The sequence below is a fragment of the Chiroxiphia lanceolata genome, chromosome 3 (genome assembly GCF_009829145.1).
Source record: "Chiroxiphia lanceolata isolate bChiLan1 chromosome 3, bChiLan1.pri, whole genome shotgun sequence".
NCBI classification, from domain to species: Eukaryota; Metazoa; Chordata; class Aves; order Passeriformes; family Pipridae; genus Chiroxiphia; species Chiroxiphia lanceolata.
In genome coordinates this window covers 27,495,229-27,509,973 of record NC_045639.1, presented here as the reverse complement: position 1 = coordinate 27,509,973, position 14,745 = coordinate 27,495,229, and the positions used below count along the sequence as shown (strand labels likewise).

Here is a 14,745-nt window from a genome sequence, read left to right as displayed (position 1 = left end):
AATTTTATAAAGAAAATTGGATTTCTGATGAAAAGACCACTCATAGAGATTTATCTTCCTTAGAAATTGTGATGTCCTACTGCTTGCTATGTCTCTGGAAAGGACACCCCTTCTTTGAGAAATTTCCCTTTGAATCCCATTATGTGGGAAAGGCAGTGGCCTACAATAGAACTTACCACTCAGTCCTGGTTACTAAACACTTAAAATTCCCTTCTCTCAATTTTTAATACTCTTAAGATCTGCCTTAATATGAATCCAGGGATGTGACAAATTCTACATCCTCATCTTGATGTTTCTGCTCAAGAAATCTGAGACTGCCTGTCCCTGAGATGACTACCTCAAATCAAAACTGATAACCTGAAAGAGGGTGAGAATATCAAGAGAATAACAGAGCTCAGATCCACAGAACTCAGAGTTTTTACTAGACAGGACAACTTGTATCACAAGCATATTGCTTGTGAAAGCCCAAATTTATCTCAAGTAATGATAGGCTGCTAAAAACAAATAAAGAAAGAGAGGAAGCATGAAATGACAAGATAAAGGACTTAATAAACACATTAACATCAGGGTGAAATTTTTCAAAGTGAATCCTTACTTTTAATAATAAAGCCTATCCCTAAATGCATTCTTCATCACAGCACAACAATATGCACTTTTTGTCTGTGTGTGGGCATGGGTGTTGAAGATTAGAGACTGGGACCGGGGAGGAGGTTCAAACAGATGCAGGGCACTCGCAAGCAAATCAAAATTGTCTCCAAAGAGGCACTTCCTGCTGGTGACTAAGCCTTCACCCAAACAGTCAAGAGGAAGGGGCATAAGTAAAGCATTGCAAACGACCATCCCGATTGTATCAGAGTGGAGACAACTAGGACAAACAAACTCAGGAAGTGGCAGGGACTTAGAAACTGAGAGGAAATCTATGGCACAGAGAGGAAAGTGAAGAGATTGCACCGATCTGCAGAAAGGTCACCTCTGGGTCGCACTGTGCCAAGCTTTTTCAAACCCACTTTATTTGGACTATAATACAAAACTGGCACACACAGCTGGCGACTGCTGCAGAGGCTATTCAAATGTTAACATTCTCAATGATAAACAGCCAAAAAAAAGTCCTGTGTAAGCAAATTGGAACAAACAACTAATCTAAATCTGGTTGCTAAGAGACTGAGGATTTCAGCCAAAACCAGCCCAATGCCTCAAGAATACTTTATTTTTGATCAAAAAAAGTACCTGTAGATGACTCCATGTTGGTGAAGAAACATGAGTGCTGATGTGACCTCTGCAGCATAAAAGCGGGATCGAGGTTCATCAAATTTGCGTGAGCGCTGGATTTGAAACATTAGGTCTCCTCCATTTACATATTCCATGACGAAAAAGAGGCGGTCCTGAAATTAATTAAACAGTGCTATTTAGCTGATTTCTCTTAGTCACACAAAGGACTGCTTGAAGCTACACTTTAGGTGACTAGAACATTTACGTCAAGAAATAAAAAACCCCAAATGCTAGAATTCCAAAAAAGGAAAAGGTGACAACCAAAATCCCCCAAACCTAAAGAATATGAGACAGGAGTCTCAAAGTGAGAAGTGAGAAAATGGTAATCAAAATGTAGCAATAAGCAACCCACACACAAACCTCCACACATCAACAAATACATATGGAATTATAATCAATTTTATATAGTAGCAGAGATACATAAACGATGTCGTTTCTTTTATAATTTAGTCATAACTATGAAAAGATAAAATAAATTCTGTCGAGTACTGACAGTCTTCTTATTTCTTCACTTCTCTCTTACCAGCTACTATGTCTGCAAAGCATCTTTCTCAAATTATGTAAAAATCGTTTAGAAATGTTAAGTTACAGAAACCAGTGCTGTCAAACTCAAACACTTATAAATGGTTTTTTGAATTGCCTCAAACTCTCACAAAACAACGAAATAGAATTATGTTAATAAAGTACATATCAGGTTCTTTTTATTTTCTTCTGATGCTTATCACTTCCAAGTTCAAGCCTTCCAACTTATTTCCATAGAAGAGGTCTAGAAATGAACTTTACTTGAGAATAGCAATCAAACTAAACGTGTGCTTGAACCATTTATTATCTAAACTGGCAATGCAGGTGAAGACATAAGAAAAGAGATGACACACACTCATTTGACATAATTTAGATTCTAGGTTTTTTAAGTTTTCTTATAAATTTTCATAGTTTTCCCTAACCTGTACTAACAGCCCTAAATCATCAACTCTTTGCCCATTTACCCGTGGTTAGCATTACTAACACTTGGCTAACTAACTTCTCCCAACACTTGCCAAAATTGAACTTTCTTACACTGCTACTTTAACCTTTCCAAAGTCAACAGTCTGGATGTGAGCGGGCACAACCAGGAAGAGGAAGCTGCAATTCCCATTCTCCTTAGTAGCCATTCTCGTTCCCAACACTGGTATCATTTTGCTGCACCTGTATTGCAAGTATAAAGCAAACAATACTGATGCAAAGTGATGGTGCTTAGAACTTTGACTCCCAGATGGTGATCCTCAACTTGCTACTGAGCTGGGAACTACTGCTCCCAAGAGTGATAACACCAGTAAAAGGCTGGTTTACACAATTATATAGATGAGGGCCATTTCCTAACATATCAGGACATACACTGTATAATTTTCAAATACTCTGTGTTTGATTCAAACAGAGCTAATGCTTTTTGCCATATTCACTAAAAGCCTAATTGCTGATTTTAAATATCAGAAATTGTGTTTAGTTAAAAATTCTTTTCTTTTAGTTGAGACCTTTGTAGGACATCTCCAGTTCAGCTAACTGAAAATTTAACCTGGACTCTTTAGCAGAGTATTTTCTCACTAGACAGTCTGAATAAAAGCTTTAGCAGTAGCTCTGTTTCCAGAGCTGGAGACTGGAATCCTCTTTCATACCTTCCTTATGCACATCCCATTCTCCATTTGAAAGAGTATTTCTGACAGATTCTGCAGCTTACTTGACCACATTATCAAAACCATAGCTATTAAAACCAGAATTAACAGCTCAGAGATCAAAATTGCTCTGCTACTGCATTTTTCTGCTGCAGATTGATATTTTGAGTCACTTTTCCAGCTTTCCTGGGTACACACTTCAGTTTTCTAATGAGAATTCAGAGGAAAAAAATAGTTTGAAAGTTCTGTTCTCTGTTTACAGTGAGTATGGGAAAAGGGTTTGATTTTGAGAGAAGAAAAACATCCACTATCATGGAGTAAACAATACGATGCACAACATGCACATGCACAGCAGGTCAGAATTTCAACACTAGAAGATACCACCTTTTTTGATGAAATACATTCAGTCCCTATGAAAAATACTTTCTTAAAAGCAGCCTCTGGTCTTTTTTTTTTTTGGTCAGGACAATAACATGATCAGTTGGGATTCAAATTTACATGAAAAGAAGACGCAAAAGAAGAGAAAATCTTTTATGAATATGACCTGAGATTGGCAAGCCCATTTTTTTCCTGATTCCCATAATCTCAACAACAGATATACTATTTTGATTTTTGATACTCAAACTTTTTCCCCTATCTTTCATCAAAAGTTAATGACCAAAATATAGGTCCCCAACCCTCTGACTACTTCCTTTCTGTCATAATGTAAGCACACACACTGAGAGACCCAATGAGATATTTGAGACTTCAATGCAGAGAGGATTTCATCCTCAAACAGTAATAGTGAAATAACTTTATTATTCCTGATTATATGCATCTTGCAGTATGTGCCATTAGGATTTATTAAAACACTGAACTAGGAGAATATAAAGTGAACATTCTTAAGAATTATACATTAAGGGACAACACAACATTTACTCAGCTAAAAATGAGATACGAGGTATGAATTTACTATCAGTTGTGTTCCAAGAGAAAACTGAATGGCTTTGGTTTGGACTGCATTATTTTTGGACTCCATTTTCATAACATTTGAGAAGCATGTTTTGATGAACAAAATAAATGTAAAGCAGTCCTGGGAACTCTTTAATTATATAAACTCAAATAAAAGGCAAAATCACAAACAAAGAGATTACAGATTAATTTTCTCTTGGCACCTATAAAGCACAAAAGTACTGCAAAGTAAGTTAATATGTTTTCTGAAGTAATTAGATTCTTCTACAAGGATTATTTTAGCCCTTAATCATACCTGCTTATCCTTGAATTTCTTAAAAGATATGGTTGAATGAGAATACTTAAAATAACAAATGGAAAGAAAAGTGGAGCAGAGAGTATGGGTAAAAGATTTAAAAAAAAAATTGGATATGAAATAAACAGGTTAGAAGTCAAAACAAAAAAAGTTCAACTTCACTCTGTATTTCCATAGTATTTTCTGACCATAAATGTAACTACTATAGTGGAATACAAAATGCCTGTCTTAATATCTCTATGATTCCAGTCTCGCCTCTCAACTTTCTTAACTGAGAGTCTCCTACACTCTTTGTGTCATCAAAACTGGACACCAAAAGCAATCTCTTTTCTAGTCTTTGCCCCTATCACTATCTGGAGAAGTACCCTTGTCACTTAAACTAGAAATCTTGTTCCACCTCTCTCATTCCACTCCGTTAATTGTGTCCCAATTTGATTCTTCATCCTTGTTGACATTCAATATAGACACCCTTTAGCTGCACAGTAAATCCTTCTGACTAATACTTCACACTTTATTCTGATTATTGCCATAGATTTCCCTCGTCAAAGCCATTCTCTGATTTTTAGTTTTATTTATATATAATTTTTTTGTTAACATCTGACCATATAGTACGTGCACTCCCTGCTGGTTTATATTTGCCTGGTTTTAGATGTTATGAGTTCCACTGGATAGAAGTTCTATATTTTGTTTCTGTCAGAATAACATACATATTTTAAATTGGGAAAAGGAGGGCAGATGTTCAGAAACACCAGTAGTAGTAAACTCTAAGGACATAACATTCAATCCAGTTCCTTTTTGTGGAGGTGTGATTAATGACCAAGACCTTCCTACTAGTAAGACCAGACAATCTTGCCAATCAGTTTTGATTTAACAGATGACACTATACAGTCTATTAGTTGTTTAGATGTGGAATAATAGCATTGTTAAGGAACAAGCTTCTACGTAAGCCCTTTATGAAAGTTAGACAGAGAAAGACTTTGATGTATTGTTTACAATAATCATTGTGTAGCTCTTAAAAGACTTTTTAAAAATTGTTATCAGTCATTAACCTGTCTGTCCTTTGTTTGTTTTCCAATTAAAATCTCATTAACATTAGATTGCAGTCTAAAGACAACCCATTGATAGACATAAGGCCATGTGCAATTATCACTGCAATTTGAGGAATACAAACTTTTTTTTTTTCCCTTTCAAACGAGTCCTACCAGCTGGGGGACCCAATATGCAGCTCAGCATAGCCTCATTACTGAAACATTACAAAACAAAAATAAGTCATGCAATTTGTCTCCTAGTTTCAAAACTGAGATGGGCATCCATGACACAAGTCTGAGAACAAATCCTTTCACTACTGGTTTTTGTCTCTCAGTTCATCTCCTACAATACTTAAAATCATTCAGGAAAGCCAGTGAACATGGACTCCTCAAGTGAAATGCACATTTGATAAATCTTAGCATCCTACTCCAACAATCATTTATTCCTTCATTTATGTTTTCGTACAATTTGGTTTTAATTAAATCTTCCTGATCCTCACTAGTTCCCTAAACTAAGTTTTTTGTGTGAACACACTTTTTTCCTCCCAATTTCAGAAAGTTGCGTTTGAATTAGATTTCTCCAGAGACCATTGAAAATATCAAGGAAACTAATATGTGTTTTCAACATGTATTAAACTTAAATGCAAAACAGTTCATATTCTAGTAGAGTACTGTTACATAATAGAATGTGTTTAGCCACTAAACTTGTTGCAAAACAGAAGTCAAAGATACAACTTTTATTGCACAAGAAGTCAGGTAAGTATATCACCTTGGTATGTTCTGTAAGATGATACTTTATTCATATTGTGCATGTATGGAATTCTTTTCCAACTAGTACAAAAGTGTGATTACTTAACTCTATTTAAACAGGATGCTCAAATAGTTTGTTTAAAATTACCTAAAACTACAGTAACTGTCCCACCCCTCAGAACTTAAATAAACATTTCCTGCTTCTGATGGAAATTGCACAGGCATACTATACACAAAACTATATGCAAGCCTTCACCGCTCGGAGCCGAAGACTAACCAGGATAGCAGATTCATTTTCCACAATCCCAGCATTAGGAGGGACAAATACAAAACCAAGAGAAAAACCAGGTACAACACTAAGGAAAACAACAAAAAGGTCCCTCCTGTTCATGTGATTTCTTTTTGAAGTTTACAGTAACAATCTCCAACAGGACACTACCACATTATCTGTCTCTGATTTCAGTGTTTATACTCATGGCTAATTGTGTTGTTTTTCCTGTTTTGTACCAGGGCTTTCATGGAGTTCCAAATAAGAAGGTAGCAATTTCTATGAATCCCACATTTCTTAGAATAACTGCCCTGTATGTAGGGACCGCTATCATAAATTTCACATGGGATATCTGCATCTTCCACTTAACACAAAACGCATACATTCAGATTTTGTACTAGAGGATTTTTTTGTCAAGCAGACATTTCAAATTTCTCTCCAGCTGGTGAATACTATTATAGGTATGGCTTATTGCTCACTTTTACTCAGCTTTGCATAGTACTTAATTTCAAACCCATTTTTTTTTTCCCTTGAAAGAATTACCTCACAGTTAAAACATAGACCAGAGAGAGTCAGAGAACCACACAAAACTGGATAAAGAAGTCTTGCAAGATCATCTAGTTTATCCCACAGCTGACAGGCAACATCAGCTGTACCTAGCCAAGGGGAAAAAACCTTTTCAATGTTGCAAGGCAGTCTCTGGGCACTATGAGCCAGTGGTCTAAAACTGTGAACCTGAACAGCTCTGCTGAGTGGACTCCATTTGGCCCACAAAGACCTAGAAGCAGGAGTCTCTGCTAGTCTGGTCTGCTGGAGGGTGAGTGGGTTTGTCTGCACTCCACTGCTGTAAAGTCTGCCAGAAATGCTCTGCTCCCTTCTCAGTCCTGTTGCCAGCAGCAAAAGCCAGTAGTGAACAGTATTCCTTGAACATATTCTGCCTCACAGGTCAGAAAATTGCATCAGATACTGAAATTAATCTGATCATCTCTTAAAAATCACCACTGATAAGCACTCCTTGACCTCCTCTGGCACCCTATTTCAGTACTTACAGAAAATACCACTGGGAACTCTTTTCACTGCTGCAAATCATTTGCACTACTTCTTATGCTGACCTTACCCAAGATATCCATTTCTAGCTGTGTTGGAAGCTGTATAATACCTTCAGAGAAACACTTCCATGCTTTCCATCTTTGCTTCTTATGCAAAGAACTGCTTACTGTTTTTTCTTGATTTGACAAAACTGACTACAAAATATTTCTATTTTGTTCATAGAGACCTCAGATATTACGTTAGCTGAGAGCCTGTGGGATAAAAAACACTTGCAGAGTCTTGAGAATGGTTTCAAAAATAGGTGGCCCTTCTTGAGACACTGAAATAACTCTTAAAAAACCCTCTCTACCCCATCAGACCACACCACGTGCAGAGCCAGAAAAAGCTACAAATGGAATGCAACTGGACTTCAAACAGTGCTTTCAAAATCTGTACAGAGCTTCTCAAAACCTTTACTGTGTATTACTGTAAAGACTTGCATTGCAGCCTTTAGTCATCTACAATGTGAGTTGCTGGAAAGGGGTTTTTAAGCAAGATGTTTGTCTGAGATCTTTATATGTCATAAAGTAGTCTTGGTATGTCACTTCTGTCATAGGAGATTTATGTTGCCTCCCTGTGGAATATCAATGGATACTGGAACAGAATGGGATTCTTAACACGTGTTTCATGCCCCTCACTCATCCCATAGTACTATTAAACAAGGAAAATATGGCTATTGTTATGCACATTGAGATAAATTGGCTGACTGGGGTGGGGGACTTACTAAGTGTCAGCAGCAGGTCACAGAATGATGGAAATTACAAGTTAACAATTCAAAGCAGGAAACATCAGCCAGGACCTTGTGGACATCATCTATTCTTTCAAAAAACTTCAAGGGATGATTAGATTTTACCTAGACTGGAACTCAAGAAGAAAGTTTTATTTAATGATTTTTCCAAAGACATATCCAGCAATACCCTAAAACTGTCCAAAATGAAGAGAAACCAGCCTGTCCCAAACTCCTAGAGAGTGAAAAAATGTGCCATTTGTTTATCAACTTAGCACTAATACTTGTAGAAAACTTTAGCTGATTGTTTCAATTAATGAAAGACTCTAATCCCACATTACTGTGGCAAGTAAAAGTCACTGACATCACTCTGGAAATGTATAGGTCTTCAACTGTACCATAAATGTTGGAATATGAGAAAGTATGAGAAGTTATGAATAAAAGCTGCAATTAGATTCTGCAACTAGCAATCATATATACATCAGAGCTTTTTCCTGTGTAATTTATGAACACCTGATCTTTGAATAGAGTTTTCCTACTGTTTTTTCAGATAATGAATTCTGACAGACTACTATCTGCACCACATTTACTATGCATTGGGTTAGTTGGTGTATATAGGTTTATACTAGGTCTAGTAAAAAGAAAATATGGTTTAAAATTTCATTAATCCTGTTTTTTTAAAAAAAATGAAGTTTAGAGTAATTCAGTGTAGCACAGAAACAGCAGGTGGAGAGTTGCCAGCTTGCTCTCCATAGAGCTGTCATTTTACCCACTGAAAATGTCACAAAAAATTCTAGCTCCAGTTAAGTTTCTTGACTTTCACATTAAGACCCTAAAATATTATCATGTGAGTTCATTTTTTTAGTTCCTTCCCACTTGAAAAAATAATTACAGTTTTCGTTTTTGTTCTTGTTGGTCACTAATGGATATTATACCTCATCCCTATGTGAATGTTTTCTGTGACACCTGTAACATAATATCTAATGTTCTGACACAGTATCTACAGGGCTTAGTGGTGAGATTCTCTTCAGCTCAAATGGAGTTCAGATGAGGATTAAAATTTTAATGCTGTAATATGTGGAATTTATTAGCCAAGCGCATGTAATGAAAATGCTGAAAAAAATCTATGCATATGCATTTCATCAGCTCAATCCCCTACCATTTAACCTTAGAAATGAACTGAGAAAAAAAGACTTCTAATTTTGGGGAAATCTTTAACTCTAAATTATTATTGTGTGTTCTGATAGATTTTTTTTGGAGTCGGTGCAAATCTTTTAGTCTGCCCCAAGCTGCAGTGTTGGCAGCCATGAGCTCCACAGTGAGCTCAGGGAAGGTGTGCTGCTCCCTGGGCAGCAATCCTGATCCCTGCCTGCCCCCTGAAAGCCCAAGCAAGCCCCAAAAGCAAGGACCCAGAAGTGTGCCAGCTGGTGTAATACACTCCTTGTGCCCTTCTTCTCATATAAGTGAGAAACACAACTGGAATCCTCTACAGAAATGGCGTGTTTTGTAGTTCTAGTCACTTCAAAAGGGGTATCAAGTAGGAAAAGCTTCTCAGGCCATTTCCCTAATACCTTCATTTGATGACAGATAAGCTGTGAAAAGCGCTTTTTATGAAATTCTTTGATCTCATCTTCTTTCGGTGTTGTTTGGAAAAAAGAACTGTTCTGGTGAGATAATTTTAAAGACCTCTCATTTAATGGCCTGATGCACATGGCAGAAAATCATATCAAGCCTGTAAAATGTCATTATGCAGAAAACATTACAATGTGCAGGCAGCTATTAATATTCCTTTGTTCTGATTCTTATAGGAAAAATATAAACACTGTCTTCCAAATAGAACTAACTATAAAGTTTTTGAAGGCACCTCAGCACTCCTAAGAACAACTTTTAACCTGTTTACATTCTCTTGAGGAGCTTAGATAGAGATGGCACGTGTCCTAGATGCCTCCTCAGCCCTTAGGCTGGCTCTGGTACCTTCCTTGTCTTTATAATTCCTGTTTTCTTATGCTGTTTGGGCATCTACCTTATGTCTTTGAGCACACAGGGAAACACATCAGATGCTACAAAAGTAATAAGGAACACTCTGGGGAATGCAGCCAGTTGGTCCAGCAGCAGTGATATCTGTAGGAAAAGGAATCCAGTTAAGGAAGATAATGAAAATGATGGGACAAAATACTCATCCAGCAACCATTTGCAGAGAAATTATCAGGTATTGCTAAAAAACCCCCAACCTGAAGTAATTACCTGAATGGGCAAATTTTTACATCATAATCATGATACATTGGCAACAGTGCTATTTGTTTCTAGGAATCTCATCAACTGATCAAAAGGCAGAAGTTGTCTTCTCAGATTTACCCAAATGTCAGTTGTGATCCAGGAGGGAACTACAATGTCTTTACCAATGAGTTACTTGTATAAAAGCTATCAAGAGTTGTCTGCTGAGATATGATTTCTAGTCACATATATCAGGACCAGGCATACTGAACCAAAATGGGCAGATTACAGCAGAAATACATGAACGTGATTTATATCTAAGTTTCACTGTTCACATTTTCAGAATTTGTAAGAAAAGAGAGCACAAATGTATAGATCTTTCCACTCTCCTCATGCAAGAATAAATTCTCGCCCTTGCATTAGCCTGTGAAAGAAGAGTTATCTTGCATTACAGAATTTAGTACTAGGAAAATCTGCACCCTTTTCCAGCTCAAAACTGTACTTGCCCATGAACAGAACAGTGGACATTGTAGAAAGAAAGAATGCAATGAAAACAGGTACAAAAAGTTATTCAAACATTCAATATGTTGTATCGTAAGTTAACTTGGCTAATAGGAGTTTGATGTGAACATCAGTGCATTTATTAAAAAATAAGTAAACCAGAATTCTCCAAAAGCTCTCAAACTTCTTTCCTGTAATGTGGGAATGAGTGTTGGAAAACAGCTACAGCAGCTTCATTACATACTGCCTAGATATTCCATTTATGATGTTCTATGTGATAGAGAAACATTTGCTGCCAGATGTTCTTTATCACTTTTCAATTGTTATTGTTGCTAAATGAAAAAGAAGGATGGTGAAAAGACTGGTATTTCCCCTACAGCAATTTTGTTTTTCTGAAGAAGAGTCAACAAATGAAACTCAGAAAACAAAGTATGAGCATTAAAGAGAGGGCTTTTACCAATTTCTTATTCTGTACAAACTTCTTATTTTGATAATTTCACAGCCTGTAGCTAGCTAGCATCTCCCTTACATTCATCAGCAAGTCATTCATAACTAACGTTTCCATCAAAGTGCTCCTTTGTGTATTCTTTGTACTTCCTTACTCTTATAACCAACTCAATCAATTTGCACTAAGGGAAAAAACCTCACAATTATTTATTGATACACCCAGCAGCACACAGTATCTTGTAGTCAGCAATTTTACACAAGTTAGACCACAATAAAACATTCTCTGGCCTTGTTTTAAGACTTGATTTTCTAACTTTTGTACTTTAAACCAGGCCACTGACTCCTATGGGACATTCTGTAAGTGTTAAGAAATTCGCTTATTTATACTTTTAGAAAGTTCCTCCTAGGGGAGGACAGGGAATCCTGTCCTCCATTCAAAAGAACGAGATGAATGAAGTCTTTGGCAACATAAATATATTCACTACCAGAGAAACAGTTCTTCTCTATTATGTGAAGTGTTTCAGTAATGTTCCCATGTACTTAAAAACAAAGGTCAGCCAGTGACAACAGTTGGTTCTAGCTCAACAACACAGCAAGAAACTTCTCCTGCACTGTGATCATCCAGATGGAAAATTTATATGAGATACTGTCATATCAGTTCACAAACTATGCCCTGGATACCAGAAATAACTAAAAGTCTAGAGTTTACTTGAACATGATGTTCTGAATAGAAAAAATAATTGCATTTGTACTAATGAAACCTTGCTGAGGATTTCAAGTTCCTGAAAACGAGACATTAGCATTGAGTAACTGTGCCCCCCCTCACATGAAAGAAAAACAGTAGAGTATGTTTTGCAGTCTTTACCAAAGAGATGTTCTTTTGGCTGAGCCAGAAAAAAATAATTATGACACCAAAAATAGAGGTGTTGCTGTTCTAAAGTAAGTTAAGGAATGTTTCCATTTACAAATGTCTAATTCCAGATTTTTATTCAGGACCCCTCTTTTCTTACAGTTCATAGTACTGTGAGAGGCACATTAACATGCTGATGTTCATTTCCTCAAACTCAAGCTCAGTCATTCAGATGAGACATATAGAAAAAACCCATTGATGTCAAATGTATACTATTATTAGTTGTAGTAAAATACCATAACAAGACCCAATGACAGACCAACTTTCCATTGATACTGCACTTAGTAATACAGACTGAAAGCTTCTCTGTACACGTACTTGGTATATGCCAAAAAGGGATGTAATTAGGATGTACAGGGAGAAACAGTAAGACAAATGGTCATATAAACACTGATTGCAGCAATGACAGAAGAGATGCTCATCTGCACCTAGGGAAGTGTTTCCTTCATTGAGAAAGGACAACACAAAGGTACCACTTAATCAAGTTATTTGAGGAGACTAAAAGTTGCTAACTTCATGGTTGGCGCAAGGCCAAGTGCAAAACTGTATATCCTCTCTTTGTCTCCTCATATACTACTTTTCTTACTCCTAGGCTGTCCTAGGTAACAGTTAACATAAGTTTCATCAGGTAGTGATATTGTTTCTCAAGATTTTCTGTGCTCTTCCTGAAACCTCTCCATGGAAACACGACAACATCAAAATTCCCTTGTCATGAGGAGATGGAGGTGAGTACGAAGAGTAGCTCTAGGACTTCGCTTCTACCCTGGGTAAAGGTTCTGAGCAAATTCCTGTGCAGCTGCTGTTGCTAAGCAGAAACCAGATAACCTGCTGTGCTGGAGAGCGGCTTACGGAGAGGGAAACTTAACCTTCATATGCTCTCTCCTGTGTCTCTTGTACACACTACTATTCCACTCACAAACCCAGTGTTTCATGCTCTGATTTGCTCTCATGCAGGAAAAAAACATACAACAAACCCACAAAAAAAAGGGAGAATGAAATTATGAAAATAAATAAAGACCAAAAAAGTTAACATTAAGCATGATTAATACAAATTCAAATAGATACGTCTACTTCAAAATAAGTAATATATGTAAAGATTCTCCTATTCAGTAAATGGTAAGAGGCCAGAATATATCGTGCTACCACATCAACTGATACAGCGAGATGAGGACCATGACAGACTATCAATACAAGACTTTCAACTGAGGTGAGCACTGTCACCCTCTGTAGCCTCAAATGTAGCATTTAAACTCCCTTTCCACTAACAAGATCGCTACTGAGAGAGTTCAGGGCTCTGAGGGCACTTCCAGGCCCCAGTGTCCTTGCTTAGTCTCCCCTGGGGAGGGACAACCCTTCAACACTGCCTATGGGAGCTGCATTTTGGACCAGCTCAGTGCTGTAGGGGTGCACATCTGGCCCTGGCTCTTGAGCAAACCCTGGACCTGTTTCATACCCTCACCATGCTGGGGGCTGTTGATGGACACCCTTACCAACAGACAGTTCTGCTTGTCTCATCTGGACCCCATGGGTCTGCACTGGCTGGTGAGGGTGGCCTGTGCTGAGTCACCCGTAGTACCTGGTGCTCAGGCAGGCCCTTACTCTTGCTGACAGACAGTCCATAACGGTTTCCAAGGGTATGAACAATTTTAAACCAATGGTGATTAAATTTATACCCCCATAGGAAGGCAATTAATGTTGCTACAACGTGATTCCCAGGAATTTCTGGTACAGATGTTCTCTCTGAAGCACAGGCTGTCCCCTGCATGACTTAATCACTAGCCAGGCTGCTTCTGGGAAAGAGAAGGGAGGGATAAATGGCTTACTATGCAGATAGCAAGTACCTTGGAGGTTACAGATGAGGACTTTGCTCTGGGCTGAGTAAGGCTGAACTCCCTCTAAGGCTCAGTAAAATGTTAGTAGGTTTTAAAACCGGATCAACAAGTTTCCCTTGAACCAATGACCAGAGATGGCATCAAGGGATGCCATGAGGACATTATCAGCAATCACTGCCCTCTGACTTGGATAAAGCTTTTGTGGTATCAGATTTGCACTTGCTGCTGGAGCAGTGTGTGTATGGAAGCTTCAGGTTGCATATATTCACTGGGCATCTGCAGTGCATACTGAAGCGTGGTTAATTGAAAACATCAATCCTGTAAATACATGCTTGTATGTGGAAATAATTGCACCTTTTGAATACACATTATTTTATTGGTGAGATCTCCGAATTAAGTTTGCTATCTGCTCAATGAACTTCTAACTTCCCTAGGAGGAAAAGTTTTGTTATACACAGCAAACACAGACTTCAACTTATCTACTGTGTCTATAGTCTTTTTAAATTATCTAGAAAACTGCTTCTTTGGTTTGTTTTTTAGCTGGTTAAAGGTTGAAAAGCTTTAAAGAACACAGCATTTATTGCAACATCAAAGATTATTACAGAATAGCCTGGCAGTTTACTTCTCTGCAGAATGCCCATAAAAAAGAAAGATGTGCGCATCAGGAATTTGTAGAATGTGTTGTGCTATAAGATAAACTGAAAAAGGAATGTGTATGTGCAGGAATACAGTAAAGTTCCTATTTTGACAGTCACTGAAACAGTTTAAGTGGTAACACTTTTTTTTGTTAAATCTAGAAGGAAAGATGTTTCTGA

The 14,745-nt window shown here is 37.4% G+C and overlaps 1 protein-coding gene across 2 annotated transcripts in view; it reads right to left on the bottom strand.

Annotated features, from left to right (window-relative positions):
* PRKCE (protein kinase C epsilon) overlaps positions 1 to 14,745 on the bottom strand; it is a 283,861-nt gene that overhangs the window by 55,683 nt on the left and 213,433 nt on the right. For both annotated transcript variants that reach the window (XM_032682640.1, XM_032682639.1), the window contains exon 11: positions 1,228 to 1,382. In XM_032682640.1, coding sequence (XP_032538531.1) covers positions 1,228 to 1,382 — 155 coding nt within the window. The remainder of the gene's footprint in view (positions 1 to 1,227; positions 1,383 to 14,745) is intronic.